This window comes from Momordica charantia, assembly GCF_013281855.1.
Source record: "Momordica charantia cultivar OHB3-1 chromosome 8 unlocalized genomic scaffold, Mcharantia_2.0 BLBB01000008.1, whole genome shotgun sequence".
Taxonomy (NCBI): Eukaryota; Viridiplantae; Streptophyta; class Magnoliopsida; order Cucurbitales; family Cucurbitaceae; genus Momordica; species Momordica charantia.
The window spans coordinates 2,374,517-2,393,808 of record NW_028275166.1 but is presented as its reverse complement, the minus strand read 5'-3'; the positions used below and the strand labels follow the sequence as shown (position 1 = coordinate 2,393,808).

Sequence of the window (19,292 nt, the reverse complement as noted above, 5' to 3'; positions counted from 1 at the left end):
TATTTAAGTTTCAAATTTTTATTCTAACAATTAAAACTAGACTAGAAGAGGCTTCAAGGGTGTGTTTGAGCCCCTTGTCGTGTCAAAATCATCTTAAGATTAATTTTAGGAAAGTTTAAAGTCAATTATTAATTTTTAACATATCACTTAGAGAGTGATTTTGAAAAATCAATTATACTTAATTTGTTTTTTTTTCAAAATCACTCATTTTATCGGGACTCTCCAATACACCATAAAATCGACTGGAATTTCAAAAATTTATTTCCACTTACATTGGATTTATTAAGGAGACCCCATAAAATAATGGATTATACTTGGATAGGTAAATCAAATCTTATCATCACCACTATTGAAAAATTAACAACTCATTATATTTTAAAAAAATATTTGTTTTTGCATTTCTTTCTTTTAAATATTTAATGGTGTCAAAGACAAGATTCTTCTAGATTTTCAATTAAAAAATAAACCAAGAAGCGAAGTAGTGCAAAAACTATTTTTAAAAAAAACATAAAAAATCACTTTTTTTTTGGTTAAATAATCACTTTTTTTTGTGTGTAAAATTATCATTCAAATAATAACCACACCTATCGACCTATTTACTATCATGTTTTTTTTCTTTTTTTTTTTTATAGATGAAAATCGAGTTCCAATGTCCATCGTTCTGTTTTTTTCAATCATTTTTAAAATTTGAATTAAAATAAAAAACACGATTAAATTTTTAACCAAAAAATAGCAATCAAATATCTACACGAAGTTGAGTACATATTTACAGTTTTCATACATAAATCAACAAAGATGAAAAGTTGATGAAGTATATTAATGGTAATATCAATCCATCAATGCATTGTACAAATTTTAAACAACAAGAAGGAAAACTTTAATATTTTCCAAAAAAAGGCATTTTAAAAAGTTCATTTTTTTTCAATTTTTTTTTTAAAATAGGTTAGTGTTGATCATTTTTATGTAGGTTTATTCAACGAGAAAGTAAATGGAGAAGTCAAGTAGCACAAAATCCCATTTTTAAAAATGCATGTTTGTAAAAAAAAAAAATTAATTCAAATAATCACTTATTTTCCTATAATATTTGGTTTTCGTTCCATGGAAAATTAATTCCAATGTCGATCATTTCTTTTTCTTTTAAACGTTTTCTAAATTTTAATTGAAATGATAACAAGATTAGATTTTTAACAAAACAAAAAATAGCAGTGAAAATATGTACATGTGGCTGAGTAAATATTTATGATTCACATACATAGATTAACAGAGATTAAAAGTGGACGATGTAATTTTATGGCAATTGCAATCGATCTAAAAAATAGTTTTTTTTTTTTGTATTTATCCATTTACAAAAAATAATGGATATAAAATATTACTTAGAATAAAATAATATGAAATATTTTTAATATACAAGGTTTTGTTTTTAGGGTGAGGGTTAGAGTTAAGTGAGGCATATATCGTGACCAATCTCAAGCAACATAAATATAATTATAAAGAATGAGAAGAAAAAGAAAAAGGAAAGTACATTTTTGTCAAAAAAAAAATAAAAAAGAAAAAGGAAAGTAGATGAAAAGATCCCATAAACGATGGGAAGAAAAGTGAACTGCTTAAAAAAAATAATTTCAATAAAAAAAAGGGTCAATTCGATTGCCAAGAGGTTGGAGTCTCGTTGCTCATATTAGTTTTGAAGTCTCAAATTCGAATTCTCGATGAGTTTAATATTAAAAACTCTTGATGTCTCTCGGATTTGAACCTTGAGACGGACGCAGGTGTCTTTGTCTTTGAATATAGAAGGATAAGTTATAAAATAATAATAATAATAATAATAATAATAAATAAATAAATAGAAAAAAGTGGACTCTAATCTTTTACTAGTGCTTGAGACATACTCATTGCAATATTGATGTTTCTTTTTCCCCAAATTAATACCCACCATTCAACATTTTTTTTTTGTCATTTTCAAAAAGTAATGTATTTTTAGAAATATGAAACTTTCAGTTAATATATAAAAATAAATAAATAAATAAATAATGTTTTGAGGAGTCAATACCAAATTACTCACTGTTCACTAAATTTGTTAGTTAAGATACTATTTTTCTAATCTATCGTCATCTCTTGTTAATTAGTTTTATAGTGAGTTTATAAACTCGTTATCAATTCATCTCTTATTTTAAAGTAGTTAGGCATGTAATCACCAGATAATTATCACCATATATATACTGCGGGTGGTTAATGCATGATCTCTAAATTAGTTTAATTAGTTTGGACTTCTGCTGATTTGAATGTTGGAGTGTTAATATTTTTTTGTAGGTCTTCTTCCTATCAGGATTTACGAGACGTTTGAGTGCAATTTCGTGCTGAAACAAATTTATTTTTCTTTTTCAAATAACCGTCTTGGCATGAGGAAAAAACTCATGTAATGCAACTCATAATTTTTTATAATATATATATATTCTTCTTTCATTACATCTCGAAGGACATCGTCGCCTGAGATCTCATCAAACAAGGACCTTGAGGATTGGACGGATGAGCAAGGGAGAGGGAGATGAGTACTACAAGTTAAATTAAAATAGGAAAAAGTTAAAATTGATTAACTTTACGTGCGTCTGTTTAGTCCATTTAACTTTAAAGAAGTGTAATTATATGCTCCAACTTTAAATTATACTTATATTTAATTTAAGGTTATTAAAAAAATGTGGGGGCGATATAATTGTCAATATATATTACTATTGGTAGACATATTTGAATCATAAACACTAAATTTATAAACTTTAGATCTAAAAAAGGAAAACCTTTTTTTTTATTATTATTACATTTGGACAGCTAGGTTTGGTTATTGTCGTAGCTAGCGTCCAAGATCATGTGCAGTTTAATTATTCGGCCCTATTAATCATTTTTATACCTTTTCTCTTTAAATTTATTTTCGCATGTATTTTTTCTTTTAATAATTTTATTTAGTCAACCATCCTCTCAATTTCTTCTTTCCTTTTTTTTTTTAATGTCAATTAATAGCGTCAATGAAGAACTCTACCATAAAACTCAAACATACTTATTTCAGAAGTAATGAGAGAAAATATAACTTAAATCCGTTTTTAGATCTTTAGCTTAGGAGTTTTTATTTATGACAATATAATCTTCCAAGAAAATCCGTTGATATATCATAAAGAAAAAACTTAGTAATTGGCAATGTAGGTATTTTGTAATTTTGTTTGACGTTAAAATACTATTTTGATTATTGTTCTTTTGACTTTAGTTGTTCATTTTAATATATGTACGTACATTTTAATTATTGTACTTAAATTGTGTTTATTTTAGTTATTATACTTTTGACACGTCCGTTTTTGTCTTTATTTAAAAAATTTTTAATACAAATTTTATACCCAATAAAAATTCTTCAATACAAATTTATGACTACATTTAAAAAAATTTAATGAGCAAATATCAATGCTAAAATCGAAGGCCAGTTGGTTTCTCCACATTATTTTACTCCAATAATTGGATGGCAAAAGTCGTAAATAAACTTCAAGTCAACTGGCAGTAATGTAATTAAGTACGTTCCAAAATAATATGCCATCATCACAATACTTACCATTTGCCTACCAATATGCTATGAGTTGCTTATATAATCGCATCCCCTTTTATTTCGAAATGCCAATCAATCACACCATCCAACCCTCTTTTAGTTCAAACTCGCCGGAAAATCAATGGCCAGAATCGCATTGGGAAGCACCGGCGAGGCCACCCAGCCCGACTGCCTCCGAGCCCTCGTCGTCGAATTCATCACCACCTTCCTCTTTGTCTTTGCCGGAGTCGGATCAGCCATGGCCGCCGGTGAGTTCCCTGTCTCTTCTTTTTCTGTTTAGTTTCTATGGTTGAATTGTAATGAGACTGAGATTTTTCAGACAAGCTATTGGCAAACACACTGGTCGGGTTGTTTGCGGTCGCAGTAGCGCACGCACTTGTCGTGGCTGTGATGATCTCCGCAGGCCACATTTCTGGCGGCCATCTCAACCCTGCCGTGACTCTCGGCCTCCTTTTCGGTGGCCACATCACCATCGTTCGATCCATTCTTTACTGGATCGTTCAGCTGCTTGCAGCATCGGCAGCTTCTTTTCTGCTAGCATTCCTCACCGGAGGCTTGGTGATTCATCTTCTGAACCCATTTTCAAGATCTCATATTCTGCTACTTCATTTTTTGAAGTAAATATTTCAAACTGCTACTTCATTTTTTGAAGTAAATATTTCAAACTTTTTTTGTGATTTGCAGACCACTCCAATCCATACATTAGCAAGTGGAGTTGGGTATCTTGAAGGAGTGATATGGGAGATCATTCTCACTTTCTCCTTGCTTTTCACCGTCTATGCAACAATTGTTGATCCAAAGAAGGGAGCTCTTGATGGGCTGGGCCCATTGCTGACTGGGTTTGTGGTGGGGGCTAATATTTTGGCCGGTGGGGCCTTTTCTGGGGCCTCAATGAACCCAGCAAGATCATTTGGGCCTGCTTTGGTTGCCGGAGACTGGACCGACCATTGGGTTTACTGGGTTGGGCCTCTTATTGGTGGTGGGCTTGCTGGTTTCATCTATGAAAATTTCTTCATCGACAGATCTCATGCTCCTCTACCAAGGGCAGAAGATGGCTATTAGATTGAGATTGTGAGTTGAAGATTTTAGTCTCTTATGGTTCGGCTGGTGCTGTTGTGTTCATGAATAACAAGTTTAAGAGATCCTACTTTTGAATGTCAACGGGATGGAGTGTAGCGTAAACAGAAAAGTGGGTCTGGGTTTCTAAGATAAGTGTCACTTTGTTCTTGATTAAGATAAATGTTTTTGCTAAGTAATCTATGAATGGGATGAAAGTCTAACAGATGTATCTATGAGTCTATGACTACTTCCAAATTTGATACTATGGTTAGGATGGATATACCTCATCGATAATTTGTTTTCCTAACCAAAAGAATGATATGAAACATATTTAGATGCAACCCTCTTTTGTTATCGAGCATGTACATGTGACTATCACCGTGCATGGCTCTCACGAAGATTCCTATATCAATCTCGAGCCTTTCTTTTTTCGCCTCTCTTCCCAAGAGGGGGGCTCCCACAAAGATTCCTAAATCAATAGCGAGCCTCAACCTCTTGAGGGGCGCTCCTACAAAGGTTCTTAAATCAGGTTCTTAAATCAATCTCAACCGGATTTTTTTTTCTGAAATACCACTTTTGAAGGCTTTATCATCATTAAAATTGAACATTTTAGGATTTCTAACAATTGCATAAAAGAAATAATAATAATAATAATAAAGAGCAAGGGTAAATGTATAATGTACTAATCAAATCCGCTTTGGCGAACGTTCTATCATCATTTAAATTAATGCCCTGTTATAGCTCCGGGTTAGAAAGCCCTGAAGAACAACTAGCATGGATTTGGTGTTGCACAGAAAAAAGAAGCACACAATACCTTCCAGCCAGATTTAGTTGTAGAGGACAATAAATAGGCAAAGGCGCTTCCATCTGATCAGACAGCTTTTGAGGAGTCAGCTGGGAGTTGAGGCTGTAAGCTTCTCCTCAAAAAATCAGACATCTTTGCAGTTGCAGCACGCCCCCGTTCCAGGCAGTGAATATAATCGTCCACTTTAAACAAAATTAGACAACAACAAGCTTAGATCCCACTCTTACTATTCCATCTAACATTCACAAATTTTCAGCTTCCATATGCAATCTAAAAGGAGACTCAATGCTATAATGAGATCTAAATACATTTTCAAACACAACACTCAGAGCACAACACAGAATTCGAAAGTACATTACATAATGTAGGAGTGAATATTGAGTATGATCTTGTTGAGACACTGACATCCTAAAATACATTAAAACTCACTATAGACATGCAAGTTTTAAACTACGATAACTGGAAAATGGCTAGTTTTTGTATATGATATACCTGACATTGCACCCTGAGTTACAGATGTTATTATTCCATGCTCTAATGGTTCATCTACAACTTGTGTAGATCCTTTGGGAATTACTGAGACAGGTGAATTTGGAAAGACCAAATGCACAAATGCCTTCATTTTCTGCAATTTCAATTCACTTTTCTATCATTTGAAAATAAAATTCAATAATTTCCACAATTGGACAAGCACTGCCGAAGGGAGTATTACAAACAGTAGATTGCTGACCTGCTCCTCTAGTTTTGTTGGATCCAAAATAACATATCCACTCTCAGACAAACAACAGCAAATTGCAACTGCAATATGCAGCGCAGAGTAGTCAGTGCAAACCATTCATTTATCAAATGAAGACGTGAAGAATATAAAACCATCAAAGTTGATTACCAGCAAGATGCTTTAAAGGAATTCCAGCATCTACTAGGGCAGCACATGATGCATTAATTGCACAAGGAAGAAGCTATTTGAGGTCTCTGTCAAAGAGGTTCTTGATGAAGATATTTTAATAAAGATATTGCCACAAATAAAGAAAATCATGCCCATGTGTGTAATAAGTTGACATAATACCAACACAATCCAATTAAGGTCAAAAATATTTTTCATAGTGACATTAGACATTTTGAAAGAAAGCCATTCCTAATTTAATGTATGTAATATGTTAGGAAAAAATATTAAAAAAAAAAAACTGTTCAAGTTGATTAGTAAGCCCAAATCCTTCACCTCTTCCTGACCCAACAGTAGTTCCTCGTATCATATAAATTTGAACCAGCTATTATATAGCATAGTTGGTTAGAGCACCGTTAAAGTAAAGTACGAGAACTTGAACTCAAATTCAACTTTCAAGGAGAGCATTATATAAGAAACTCAGCTTGATTAGGATCGTGAGGAAATGACATGAATATTATGTGCCCTAATAAACTTATCTTTTTCAAACATTATTATTAGTAATTAAAAAGAGGGTATTAAATCAAAAGGGATACAGCTCCATCATCATGAATAACCTGCAATTATGGGGGGGAAACATCAATGTATTTGAGATAAGAAACTAATTGCCACATAACTAATGCAATGTAAACGCCTTTAATTCAATATATTTCAAAGCTGACAGTCCAAAACCTTTTTTGAGATAAGGAAATTATCAAAAGTTTAATAAATCTCCATCAACGTACAATTTAGCACCAAGGTGAGCTGGGCAATTCAAGAATATTTGCACTTTCCAGCAACATACGGTTTCAGTAACATAATAACATGTTGCAGCTAATTATTTCTTACATAAATTATCTTTTAACTTCCAAATATAAAATAAAATGATGTAACGTGCCATGACTATGTACATATCCATGTCAGGAGTAATCAAGCAGAAAATCCTCATGAATGGGTTGGTTGGGACTGAAGGAAGATTGGAACAAATGGAACTTGCCAAGTCCTTATCATGAGTAATAACATTACTTTTATTTATGAGGCATGTATATAGAGAGAGGGGAGGAGAGGAAGATACTTTTCAGAAACATAAGAACTGAAAAACTATAATACATTAAAATTTAAGGTTGTGCATATTTTGTCTTGGTTTCTATTCAGAGGCTGCTTACCTACAACAACATTTTGTGATACTTATTAGATGTATATTAGATAGACGTTAAAAATCAACCAGAAACGAGTGACATAGTGTTTAGGGTGTATATGCATCACAAACATTGATAATAGGACGGGAACAGAGAAGAGGAAACCATGTTGCATATCACAAGCATTTTGCACAGAAAAGGGGGGAAATTTAGACTCACCTGAACAATAATAGATGTTGTGGTATTGGGATTAATAGTTAAAATGCAAATACTCTGCAATGTCCTCTTTAAAATCATCTCACACTCCCTTTCCAGCTTTCCTAATACATCATGAATTTTGTCAAAAAAAAAAACATTAAAGAGATTCAAATAATATTATCACCTACTTCAAATTCAACTGAAATACACCATCTATAAAGAAATCCATTAAGTAAGAAATCTACTGAACTCACAATGTTATGATATTAAAGAAGCTTACCAATCTGTCCTGTCTTGGGTTTCCATATAACCTCAATTGAAGCCTTCTCCGGATTCTCATTCTTCTTTGTTCCTGCTTTAGGTCCATAAACTGCGGCAAGAACTTTGGTATCGCCTACGAAATCGAAAATTTCCCAAAATTTAACCAACTCACTAATGAAGCAAGAACGATATAAAGATGCTGGAAGATGGACGAACCTTGGGACCAACTGGCGGAGCCGTGAGCACGATTAAGAACGTTGCAAGAACAAGCAAGCGGTCTCAGCTGATTGGCGGTACGACCATCATCTCTGTCCATTTCCATGATCTTTCTCCGGTGGTTTCTGAAGATTAAAATGGAAAAGAAGAAGTTAACCTTCCTTTTACACTTGAGATGAATTCAAATTCAGTCGTTGGAGCGAGAAAGCCGCAGAACTGCTGTCGCCTGCTGGCTGCTAGGAATGGCCCGTGAAGAGAGAGGAACGGTGGTTACTAGGGAGAGAGATGGCGAGACGGCGTTGGCGGAGGGACAGAAAACAGAGCGCTGAGAATATTTAGCGGCGGCCGCCGCCGCTGGGTCTGAATAGTACTCGGAGGAAGGACTGAGAGAGACCGAGAGTGAGAGAATCGCGAGGGAAGAAGATACTAGGGCAAAAGTGTCTTTTAATTTTAATTTTAATTTATTTTTCCGTCAAGGGCTGCGAATGGAATGAAAATAGCTGGGCCGATGGGCCTTCGAGGAGGAGTGCTGGGTTGGGCCTGGGCTGGATATTTTATCTCTTATTTCTTTTTCTTTTATCCTTTTAGATAATATTTATTTGATTCCATTTGTATTGATTATTTAAACTCTTAAATCGAATTAAATATCTTAAAGAAAAGCATGTTTAAAAACTAATTATTCAAGGTTTGAAAAACTAGGTCGAAATTGACTTAGTTTCTAAAATTTGTAAACCTAGTCATAAAGAAACATATCTACCAACTTACATATCTACTCTACTTTGAGTGTGTTATTTTGGGTATTCTAAAAAATTATGAAATACTAAAAAAACTTATGTTAAAAAAATGTAATGATATATTTTTAAAAAGAAATTAATACATTTTTCCACACAGTTTTTTTTTAAGATTGAATCTACCTACATAGTTAGAATGTAGAAATATAATCGAGGGGAACACTATCATTAAAATACTTTCCAAAAAAATCATTTTTATTAAGAAAAAACATCATTCTTACATTTTTATTATAAATATATAGCAGATATTGATCATATTTCGATTGGTTAAGTATTTATCATATATATATAGACACACACATATACACTACAAAAAGAACAAACAAAAAGATATATGTACTAAAAAAAGAACAAAAAAAAATTTATATATATATACATGCAGTGGCACGTGGCGTCCAACCGATGACGTGAAAGTTAGAGATGGAAGTTTTCCGTTATACTTTTCCCTCGAATTCTGAAAAATAAAGTTAGTTGACGGCGTAACAGAAAGTGAACGCCGGTCGCCGAGCGTTACTTTATTTCACGGGGTAGAACTGTCTTTTCAATCCTTTAACCAGGCTCCAATTGGGGAGGAAAAAAATAAGTGTGATTTTTGCTTCGTCTGCTCAGTTAAAACGAAAAACAACCATGTTAATTGGCAAAATTTGATGTTTTTCGCCAATTATTTTGTTGTTTATCCTATTCCTAATCAGCTCGAATCGATATCTCTTCAGCTGGAAAACGAAGGAGGAGCAAGAAGAAGACGAGAGGAAGAAGATTGCTCCGCTTTCTCTCTGATAAATAGTCTAAATTAATCGGAAGAAAACCATTATGGTTGCAGAGACCAAACCCACTGTTTCAAAGCTCAAACCCGGTAATCAAGATGGCGGCTCCAGATTAAAGCTCGAATCCTCCGACAATAAGAGGAAGATTGAGAGCTCCACCAAGAGCTCAATTGGTTCCAAACCGAAATCCGCGTCTGTTCTTATCAAATCCGAGGTACCCATTTTGGAAAGTTGAGGTTTCTTTGATTCAGATTTAGCTCTCGCGAATTGGGGATATTGTAATTTCTTTTTTAGTTTTCGTCTCAATTGTTTTTTCATGTTTAGAAACGCATCTGATTTCCGAATTGGAAACAGTAACGGATTTGGGGTCATCGAAATTTGGAGTATGTGGAGTATGTGTGCTTCTTTCAGTTACTTCCCATGTTCTAATTTCGTATTCTTCTTGTGGTTTTTTTTTTTTTTTTTCATAATTTGGGTTATCCTCATTGGATTGTTTTTCTGGTTATATCACCTGTGGCTTTGAAAATTTTGTGCATTCCTTTCTATTCCTAAAATCAATGTGCTGATTTTGAAATTGGGTCTAAATTCTAAATGGTCTAAACGTTCTCTTTTTGGAAGGTAAAGTCAAAGATAACATCAAGTTCTTCAAAAACGACATCAAAAACTACTACTACTACTACTACTACTAAAGTTAGAGAAAAGAAAGTGTACAATTTGGCTGGTCAGAAATATGATCCTCCTGAAGAGGTCTGTACTTCTCTCCTTCATAATTGATTTAGTATTAGTTTATATAGTTGATGAACTCGTCATCATTCCTCTTTTGTATGGTACGAACAGAGAGAGCCGCTTCGGATATTTTACGAGTCCTTGTCAAAACAGATACCAACAAGTGAAATGGCAGAGTTTTGGTGCGGTTTGTTTTCTGATACTCTTTTGAACATTCACTGTCTATTTAATCCTTTTAGGATTCATAAACCATGAATATGGAATTGGGCTAGCTTTAGACATACATGACCCTTAGGCTGACAATTATCTGTTCTGGGTCCTTTTAACGGCAGTGCGGTTTCTCTAGTCAGACAAAATACTAGTGATACTTGTGAAGTCCGACGATGTTTATCTTCCACTTGATATGCTATTACCATAGTTGCTAAATTTGAATTATAGTGACTGAATGCAATCGATGGCATAAGCAAGAGGCCACTTTTAGGGGCAGATAAGTTTTGTTGAACAACTTTACCACTAAGTGGTTCCTCTGTGTTTGGGTTGTTCCAATTTTTATGACAGTTAGCTCATTAGTTTGGTTAGTTGGGCAAGCTGAACTATTGGGTGAAGACTGAAACTTTTCATGTCCAATCCACTGTTGATGATAGAAATGGTAGACTGAATAGGTTGCTAGCTTGGTTTAGATGCGAACTAATCCAACGTCATGCATACATCTTGTGCTGAGAGCTAATGTTTCTTTGCTTATTTTCGTTATGGAATGAATCATAATTGGATACCATATCATGCACCTGATCATTTATTATGTTCTACTCTCTGAATTTGTTCATTTTGTAACCTGAGTTTATGGGCATGTATAAAGTGTGCAATGTCAATTGGATACATATGCGATTGACGCCTAGAGAGCATGCTGTACTAATAACACAGGTTTGTTCTTGAAGTTAAACTTATGTTTAGTGTTGCAATCATATTATCATATATTGATCTCAAGGGGTGACCTTGATGGTAAGAGCTTTGGATGGTTGAAGGAAGTTTACATCAATGTTTTGGGTTCAAGTCTCCAAGTGGAAAACTTAATACATGAGAATCCTTGATGTCCCCTGGAACTGGGTTTGGGGGTGCGAAGTCTGCTGATCGATCTGTAGGGTGGAGTCTGATACTGTCAATATACCCAATAAGGAGGAAAAAAAAATCATATTTCGTATTATCTGATGATGGTTCAATGGATATGATGGAGTGGCAGCTGTAGTGAGCTCAGGGAACGATGTTTAGGTTGAAAGGTTTCTCTTTTCCTCAACAAGACTGCAGTTCTAAGACGATTATCTTGTTTGAGAGTTGTTTAGTTTACACAAGAGAAACGGCTGGAGCATGGAGCAAGTCATTTGTTTGCCAACATGATAATTCTTCTTTTACTGGCTGAAGTTCTGGTGTGTTTTGTTGGCTATTGGGAATGATGCACAAAAAATTGGAATTTCCTGATGGATTACTGGTTGATATCAAGGAGTTTGAACAGTAAAATTGAGGTTGTACAAAGTTGATTATTGTTTTTAGTTTGAAATTCATGTGCAAAGAGTACTTCAAGTTTGACTCTGCACTTGGAAGATCTCAAAAGACAAGATATAAGACCTTCTGAAGCAAAAAAAGTAACTAGTTTTTGAAAAGTTGTGATCAAAGAGAAGTTCTCCATTGAACTGGGGAAAATTACAATCATGTTCTTTTGTTATATTTTCAGCACAACATAAATGTATAAACACTTCAAGGTTGAGCAAATTTCTGGAATTCGAGAAGAATCCTGTAGGTTGCTATAATAGAACTAAACTAGATAGAGATCAAACATGGAGTTTTCCTATTCCTGCTGTTATAATCTCTACAAAAGTTAAAAACGATCATAAAGTATAATAAATGTCAATGGCACGATTGCAGATGGAACATTTGGAATACAATTTTAAGTGTTCATACACTTCTAGTCATTTCAAGAATTTAAAATGGATGGAAGTTATTGTTTTCTGGTAATGATTGATGCAGTTAGCGTAGTCCTACAAGTCTAGATCATATGCCTTTCTGCAGCACTCTGACTTCCCTTCGAAAAAATATTTCTCGATATTACTTGTCTCATGAAACCTGAATTATCCTTGGGTCATGGCTGTTTTTGGAGGCATATTATCATGTTTATTTCTCTATTCATTTGTAGCATGAGATTGCTTTCCCATTATTCTCGGGTTTAAGATTCGAATCACACCTTTATACTCTTCACTAATTTGTTATGTTAAAATGAGATTGATATCCCCCTTATTGTCTTGGGTTGAAAAATGCATCTCCTTCTCTTAACATTTTTATGGTTTCTCTAAAACCCCTTGCATTACTCTTTATTGAGAAGCCAGAAAGGGATAACCAGTTTAAATTTATAGGATGATGGAGCACGGCATGTTATCTCCCGAAAAGGCAAAAAGGGCGTACGAGAAGAAACTGAGAAGACAAAAGGAACAGCGGACGGGGACTCCAGTTAAATCACCAAAACTGCCAAGCAAACCAGAGAGTTCACAGAAGCAGCAGATGTCATCAAAGAATGGTGATCTAAAAGCCAAGAAAAAGATCACAAACGACAGCAGCGAAGATGACGACTTCATTTTAAGCCCCAAGAGAAGGAAAATGTAGGAAAAACGCTCTCCCACAAGCCAGCCTTCCCGCCCTTGTTTCTTATTAGCATACTTTTTCGAGAAATTAGTTGATTAAAATTTCCTTAAAGAGTCTTAACTGCAAAACTACAGAGATGATCATAACCCAACAGTATTTACCAGGACATTTGTTTATGCTCTACAACCTGTGTAAGGACAATAATTTAAGGAGAGAGACAAGTTTCATGGTTCAAATCCTTTTCACTTAATGTGTAATTTCTCTCCTTTTCATTCTGATTTCTGATAGATAGATCATGCAGTAGTATCTCCTCCAGTGGTGTATGACACCTTAATCAATAAGTGGACCCATCTGCAAACTCAAGCCTAATATTGCCTCTCAGCCTTGAAAAAAAAGTAAACAAAACAGCATGGCTTGTCCATATATTTCTTCCCTACTTATCAGGTCATCATTTCATTTCCTTCACAACAGTGCATCATGGGAGAAGAAAAAACCAACAGGAGACAAGACCAGCCATTTTCAAAATAGGGTATCCCACAAGGGCGTAATTCGTAACCATCCCTCGTTAGAAACGAACCGAGAAACCGAGCCAAGACGGGGCGGATTTTATCCAAATGCAGGTGGTAAAAAACGCAGAGAGGGCTGAGGAATCAAGTTTTAGCAATCTGTTTGAAAGATTTGGGGCGTGGCAGAGACTGAAATGTGATAAAAAAAACCCACTTGGGAAATGGAAAGAAATCAAATAAGTGTACGTTGGTGAGGGGAGGGTATTGGAATCCCAATCGTTTTTTACCAAAAGAAAGAGACCAATTTTCCTGAGAAGTAACCATCAAATACACATGTCTGACAACATGTTTCATGGAGTTTTTCACCTGTCTGTATTTAATACAGAAAACAGCGACACGTTCTTGAAAGCTACTACATTCAAAACACCCCCCCGTCCCTCTCCTCTCCATTATATTCATTTCTGCCATTCTTCTCTTAGTTTACAGCAAAAAAAAAACAGAATAGAAGATGAAATATCTAGCATTCTAACATGTGTGCTGTATTTCTGGTTAGAAAAAGAAGAAACTTTTTTTTCCTTTTTTTAATCTTTTAGAGCATCATATTAAATGCACATCCAGAAGTTGGAGAACTTAGGAATTTGGCAGTGGATGTGAGAGAGAGGGAAGGGTGTAGTGTACCTAACCAAATGGGAATTAATTGTGGTTGCCCCAGAAATCTGTTTGGTTGTGGAGAAATATGATAATGGAGATCCTAATAACCAGATTTAGATACTCCATCCCCACCCCCCTTGAGCTTCCTCAATCTTGATCTTAAAGGCCATTTAAAAACTTGGGTTGGCTTGGAACAGGTTTCACAATCAACCCAACTGGTTTTTTTCTCTTACACTACAGGATTCCTTAAATGTCTCCAAACTCGAACTCAAACTCAAACTCCAACCTCGGATTCTATGGGGAAAAGGTTGATTTAGCAGAGAGAGAGACAGCGGAAATGTTAAAAGAGAGAAGGAAAAAAAAGGTCACATGTTGGGTGTTTGTTTTCTCCTCCAGACAACGAGTGGAGCGAGAGCCACGACGAAAGAAATAAACGCAGCAGAAACAAAACGGATAAGGAAACGAGTTGCAAAAAGCCCTTAAACAGCAAATTAATTAAAAATAAGATGTAACACTCCGGCCAAGGATTCGGACCAGGATTCCGAACCTAATTATCCCGAGTGCATTCCAGTTGAGAAGAATCTTGAGATGATAGAAACACCTCGAAATTATAGAAATATAATTTAGAAAAATTTAAAAGAATTGATAGGCACTACTCGTATGAGAACAAAGCATCCTAAAAAGAACTCGTATTGGTTCGTAGAAATGTGATAGATAACAATTATTAAAATACCAGTTTCTTATTTCTATCTAATTCAACATAATTTCTTTTCTAATTGATGGACTAAGACAGAGAGAGTGAGAGAGTTTGAGTTGTTGCTGTTTGGCAACTGAAATGTGGAATTATTTATTTATTTGGATGGAATTTGATATTAAAAAGTTTGGAAATTAAAATATTCCTCCAAGAAATTCTGTGAATGGCTGGCTGGCTTGGTAGCTGATGCTCAAACAGTGATGTACTTGTTATTCTAAAAGTAGTAACTTTTTTTTTTTTAGTGGCAGCTTTTGGATTTTTTCAATCTCCATGTTGGATTTGGGTGTTGATAAGAGAAGAATATTTTTTTTTACAATTTTATTTTATTATGTTACTGTTTCTGTTTATTATCCACGAAAAAAGAAAGTACTAATTATTTGGAGAGACGAATTGGATTGGATTGGATTCGACAGCATCTTCCATTACAATTAGAGTAAAAGATCAAATCTTTATTATTCTTTTACAGTAAAAATCTTTATTGATTAATTATCTTATTATTGTACCATCATACCCAATTCATTACACTAGATTTTGTCTAGGATTTCTAAATCTCTCTCGAATTGATTATGATTTTGATTATTTTTCCAAAATTTTATCATCTAGATTTATATTTTCTTTCTATATTATTCTCTCCCTTTGATCTCTAGTGTCAACTTTCAATAACATGTCATAGGACATCGAAAATAACATGGGACCTACAAACGACCCAATGAGTTGAAGAAAAAAAGGGGTATTATTATTATTATTTGTGGGTTAGAATCATAGGGTTTGAATTAGGACAATAAAATGTCGCACTCATAGTACCACCGCTACCTATATATCTACATATATATCTCTATTGAATATATAATATATATTTTGCTGTCTTCACATATTATTGTATCGAATTTTTTTTTTTTGTAATTTTTTTGTTACTAAATTAAGTATTTGTTAGGGTAATTAAACCGTGTGTTTTTTTTATTCTCTTTGAACTATATATTATACAACATTGAAAATAAAATGGGCTCTACAAAATGAGCCCATAAAAATGAGTTGGAAAAAGGTTATTGTTATTTTTGTGGGTTAGAATGATAAGGGCAATACAATGTCGATCCAAGGTGTCACGCTCCCATAACCACATAAATTTTTTTAAAAAAAAATCCAAATTTAATGTATGATAACTTAAAAATATATACTTATTTAACATTATGGGACCAAATTTAATTTCTATTCTACAGCTCACTTATTCACGTACAATATTTCTTAACTTCTTTTGCAAGTACATTATTTTATTTTCCCATGAAAGCAACTAAACTTCACTTTCGTCCCGATGAGATATATATTAATGCATTTACTGTTCATTTTAAAATCCGATGTAATGAGTTGAATTTAGGTTTTGGTGATATGAAAGATAATTATTTTTTTTTAAGGAAAAAAAAAACTACAGTATAATATACAAGTGAGAGATGGGGGAGGGCCCCTCTGGTTTGATTTTTGGTGTGAAAGAGAATATGAATGGGTTTTTAAGTTTGTAGGGTTAGTTCGGTTTTTGAAATTTCAAATGGGGTCGGGGACGGGGTCGGGGTCTGGTTGAGACTCGGATATGGCGAAAAAAAGTGATTTGTTATATATAAGGGGCATAGAAGAAGTTGTTGAATATGTTAGCGACGTTAACGCATCAATGAAGTCAAAGGAGTGATACATAACTCAACGGGACCAAAATGAGTTGTGAATAAAGTTTCGTATGGCTGAAAAACTTCGGTGTTCAATCCAACTACTTCTTCCAGACCCCATTTTACATTTTGAAAGATCAATCCGCCACCTCGCAAATTTTAAAAATTTCCCTATTTTTTCTCTCTTTTTTAATTTATGTATATACAATTACCAAACTTAGACATATAGAAGTATGTGAGCATAAAAATTCCACTAACTTTCATGCTTATGAGAGAAAATGTTAATTAAAAAATAACAAGTAATTGGCACCCATCTTTGACTAAAAGGTCATGAGTTTGAATCCTTAAGTACGAAGAAAAATAGGGATATGTTCAATTAGTAATTAACTAGGTATAAAAATTAGCTAATTATATGTTATCAATAAATAAAATAAATTTAAAAAATAACATAAAAATTTGTGAAAACTGAAAACTAGCTGTGATCGGTAGGTATCATGAAAATGAGGACAATTATGTTGAACAAAAATAATGAAAGGTCAATGCTACTTTGTAAAGCTATACATTTATCCCCTACCACCACCAATTGGAAGCCCTAATTTTACTTGTATTGTCCCTTTAATATTATTTATTGTTTCTTTAATTCTACGAGACACAAAGTCCCTTTCAAATTTTAATTTGAAATTTATAATCTTTTTTCTCTTTTAAATGTATTGACTTCTTGATCCAAGATCGATATCAATTACTACTAATCTAAATTTCATATTGATGGAAAGATTTGAGCCGACTCAATCTCGGGATTAAATAAACTGTACATTGATTTCACAAAGTTTTTCTGAGTCGAAACGGTGAAGTCCCGTGATCTGATGACTAGAGCAGCGAGAGAATAAACCAGATACCCCCATAATTCTGATTTCTGACGAGCGCAAGCCTTATAATTCAGTGGGCATTAAAAAAAGAAAAAGAAAAAAAAAGGGTGTGTAGAAGATGAGTGAAACATGGATAAATGAACAGTGCCGAAACGGGTAAAAACAAGAACAAGTAGAGAGAGAGAGAGAGAGAGAGAGAGAGAGAGAGAGAGGAATTGAAAAGGTGGGAAATTTAATAGGCTATGGTTGCGTGGAATTGGATAGTAGAGGGTGAGGACCCCATTTCCAGAAACTCACAACCCATCTCTGTGTCTATAAGTGTAGAAAAAAAGGCATCCAATTCCAATCAATTGAAAACTCAAGAAGAAGAAGAAGGATGAATCAAAGCTCGGAAGAAACAGAGAGCAGCAGCAGCAGCAGCTGGGATCAGGGGACGAAGAAGACCAAACGGGCGCCCAAAAACAGAGACAGCAATGGCAAGCACCCGGTTTACAGAGGGGTCCGAATGCGGAATTGGGGGAAATGGGTGTCCGAAATCCGCGAGCCACGCAAGAAATCGCGCATTTGGCTCGGCACTTTCCCGACCCCTGAAATGGCGGCCCGCGCACACGACGTGGCCGCCCTCAGCATCAAGGGCGCCTCCGCCGCCGCCCTCAACTTCCCGGACCTCGCCCACCTCCTCCCCCGCCCCCTCTCCCTCTCCCCACGCGACGTCCAGGCCGCCGCCACCAAGGCCGCCCACATGACCAATTTCGACTCCTCCTCCTCCGCCGCCGCCACCGCCGCCGCCGCCGAAGACGACGATTCCTCCGCCTCCTTCGACTTCTCCTCCTCCGATGAGCTCGCCGAGATCGTCCAGCTCCCCACTCTCGGAACCACCGCCGCCTACGACTGCAACCAATTCGTCTACCCCGACGACCCCTGGCTCCACAATCTCGACCCCGACGACGGTAAGATGGGAATCGGATTCGGAATCGGAATCGGAATTATTGAATCATTTTCCATCAATTATTCCATCTTCTAATTCCTTCAATCCAACGTAACCTTCTTCCGCTTCCACTGTGTGCTGCTTTTTTAATCCACTTTCCCCCAAATGTTACCTTCTTCTTCTTCTTCTTATTATTATTGTAACTTTTCTTCTCTCGTCTTCCCTGTCTTTCGTTTTTTTGAGCCCTTTTGGTTTTTCTTTCAAAGGGCTTAAAAAAATTATTAAAAAAAAAAAAAAAACTGTACAGTGTTGGAAATGAAATCCCAAAGAGGGAAGTTTGTCATTAAATTTCCTTTTCTTGGTTGGTGTTAACAGTTAAAGCCTGAATTGCTGCCTTAAACACGAATTTGAAAATGTAAAATCTACCGAAATTTATGTTTCAATACTCAATCCAATATATGAATTAGATCTATCAAATTCATCAGCTGGCTGGGTGGTTTATTCATTCTAATAATAGGTCTTGGGGTCGAAATACGAAATTATAGTAGAGGATTTACAATACTTTACAATAGAATTTACGATAATTTGGTATTAATTTAAATGTGGATGAAATCATGGTAGAGAATTGGTATTTTCCCCATTTGACTAAACTATACTTGAGGGATCTCTCAGTCTTTCATCTTTATTGCTTATTTGTCGGGTTTCAATAAAAAAGGTCACCCATCCCAAATTCCAATGAGTGATCTGTCAATTATCACTTTGTATTTGGATTTTTGAGATTTTTGTTTTGTTTTTTCAATATCACAAGGAAAAATAACAGTTTTTATCGATCAATCAAATATTGTT

General features: G+C 34.8%; 4 protein-coding genes across 9 annotated transcripts; 3 read left to right on the top strand and 1 right to left on the bottom strand.

Moving 5' to 3' along the window:
• The first annotated feature begins 3,665 nt into the window (after positions 1-3,665).
• On the top strand, positions 3,666-4,868 carry TIP4;1 (tonoplast intrinsic protein 4;1). The gene is made up of 3 exons (XM_022276028.2): positions 3,666-3,828; positions 3,900-4,138; positions 4,265-4,868. The coding sequence occupies exons 1-3, from the start codon at positions 3,702-3,704 to the stop codon at positions 4,640-4,642; spliced, it is 744 nt and encodes a 247-aa protein (XP_022131720.2). The 5' UTR covers positions 3,666-3,701; the 3' UTR covers positions 4,643-4,868.
• Positions 4,869-5,293: 425 nt separating this feature from the next.
• Positions 5,294-8,620, bottom strand: LOC111004823 (Ribosomal protein S5 domain 2-like superfamily protein). 3 transcript variants are annotated; one of them, XM_022276031.2, is made up of 9 exons: positions 8,398-8,620; positions 8,181-8,305; positions 7,984-8,097; positions 7,725-7,825; positions 6,924-6,944; positions 6,331-6,403; positions 6,175-6,242; positions 5,937-6,069; positions 5,294-5,626 (listed from the first exon to the last, which is right to left on the bottom strand). In XM_022276031.2, the coding sequence occupies exons 2-9, from the start codon at positions 8,284-8,286 to the stop codon at positions 5,511-5,513; spliced, it is 732 nt and encodes a 243-aa protein (XP_022131723.2). In that variant the 5' UTR covers positions 8,287-8,305; positions 8,398-8,620; the 3' UTR covers positions 5,294-5,510. The 3 variants fall into 3 exon arrangements, with proteins under 3 accessions (XP_022131723.2, XP_022131724.2, XP_022131725.2); XM_022276032.2 differs by having other exon boundaries at positions 8,455-8,620; XM_022276033.2 differs by having other exon boundaries at positions 7,725-7,820; positions 8,181-8,620.
• A 957-nt stretch (positions 8,621-9,577) lies between these two features.
• Positions 9,578-13,339, top strand: LOC111004987 (uncharacterized). 4 transcript variants are annotated; one of them, XM_088127642.1, is made up of 5 exons: positions 9,578-9,949; positions 10,354-10,482; positions 10,573-10,648; positions 11,318-11,382; positions 11,484-12,425. In XM_088127642.1, the coding sequence occupies exons 1-5, from the start codon at positions 9,782-9,784 to the stop codon at positions 11,547-11,549; spliced, it is 504 nt and encodes a 167-aa protein (XP_087983768.1). In that variant the 5' UTR covers positions 9,578-9,781; the 3' UTR covers positions 11,550-12,425. The 4 variants fall into 4 exon arrangements, with proteins under 4 accessions (XP_087983768.1, XP_087983767.1, XP_022132017.2 ...); XM_088127641.1 differs by lacking the exon at positions 11,484-12,425 and adding an exon at positions 12,864-13,102 and having other exon boundaries at positions 9,580-9,949; XM_022276325.2 differs by lacking the exons at positions 11,318-11,382; positions 11,484-12,425 and adding an exon at positions 12,864-13,339 and having other exon boundaries at positions 9,583-9,949; positions 10,360-10,482; positions 10,573-10,643.
• Positions 13,340-17,689: 4,350 nt separating this feature from the next.
• LOC111004986 (dehydration-responsive element-binding protein 3) lies at positions 17,690-18,798 on the top strand. The gene has a single exon (XM_022276323.2). It carries the CDS (start codon positions 17,895-17,897, stop codon positions 18,540-18,542), a length of 648 nt encoding a protein of 215 aa, XP_022132015.1. The 5' UTR covers positions 17,690-17,894; the 3' UTR covers positions 18,543-18,798.
• The last annotated feature ends 494 nt before the right edge of the window (positions 18,799-19,292 follow it).

Excerpts from the sequence above, each read along its gene's own strand:
- LOC111004823 (XM_022276031.2), bottom strand. The coding sequence starts at position 8,286 with ATGGAAATGGACAGAGATGATGGTCGTACCGCCAATCAGCTGAGACCG. Across the intron at positions 7,826-7,983 it reads ACCCAAGACAGGACAGATTG|GAAAGCTGGAAAGGGAGTGT; the intron begins GTAAGCTTCTTT and ends ATGATGTATTAG. Across the intron at positions 6,243-6,330 it reads TCCTTTAAAGCATCTTGCTG|TTGCAATTTGCTGTTGTTTG; the intron begins GTAATCAACTTT and ends TGCATATTGCAG.
- LOC111004987 (XM_022276324.2), top strand. The coding sequence starts at position 9,782 with ATGGTTGCAGAGACCAAACCCACTGTTTCAAAGCTCAAACCCGGTAAT. Across the intron at positions 9,950-10,353 it reads CTGTTCTTATCAAATCCGAG|GTAAAGTCAAAGATAACATC; the intron begins GTACCCATTTTG and ends TCTTTTTGGAAG. Across the intron at positions 10,644-12,863 it reads AGTGAAATGGCAGAGTTTTG|GATGATGGAGCACGGCATGT; the intron begins GTGCGGTTTGTT and ends TTAAATTTATAG.
- LOC111004986 (XM_022276323.2), top strand. The coding sequence starts at position 17,895 with ATGAATCAAAGCTCGGAAGAAACAGAGAGCAGCAGCAGCAGCAGCTGG.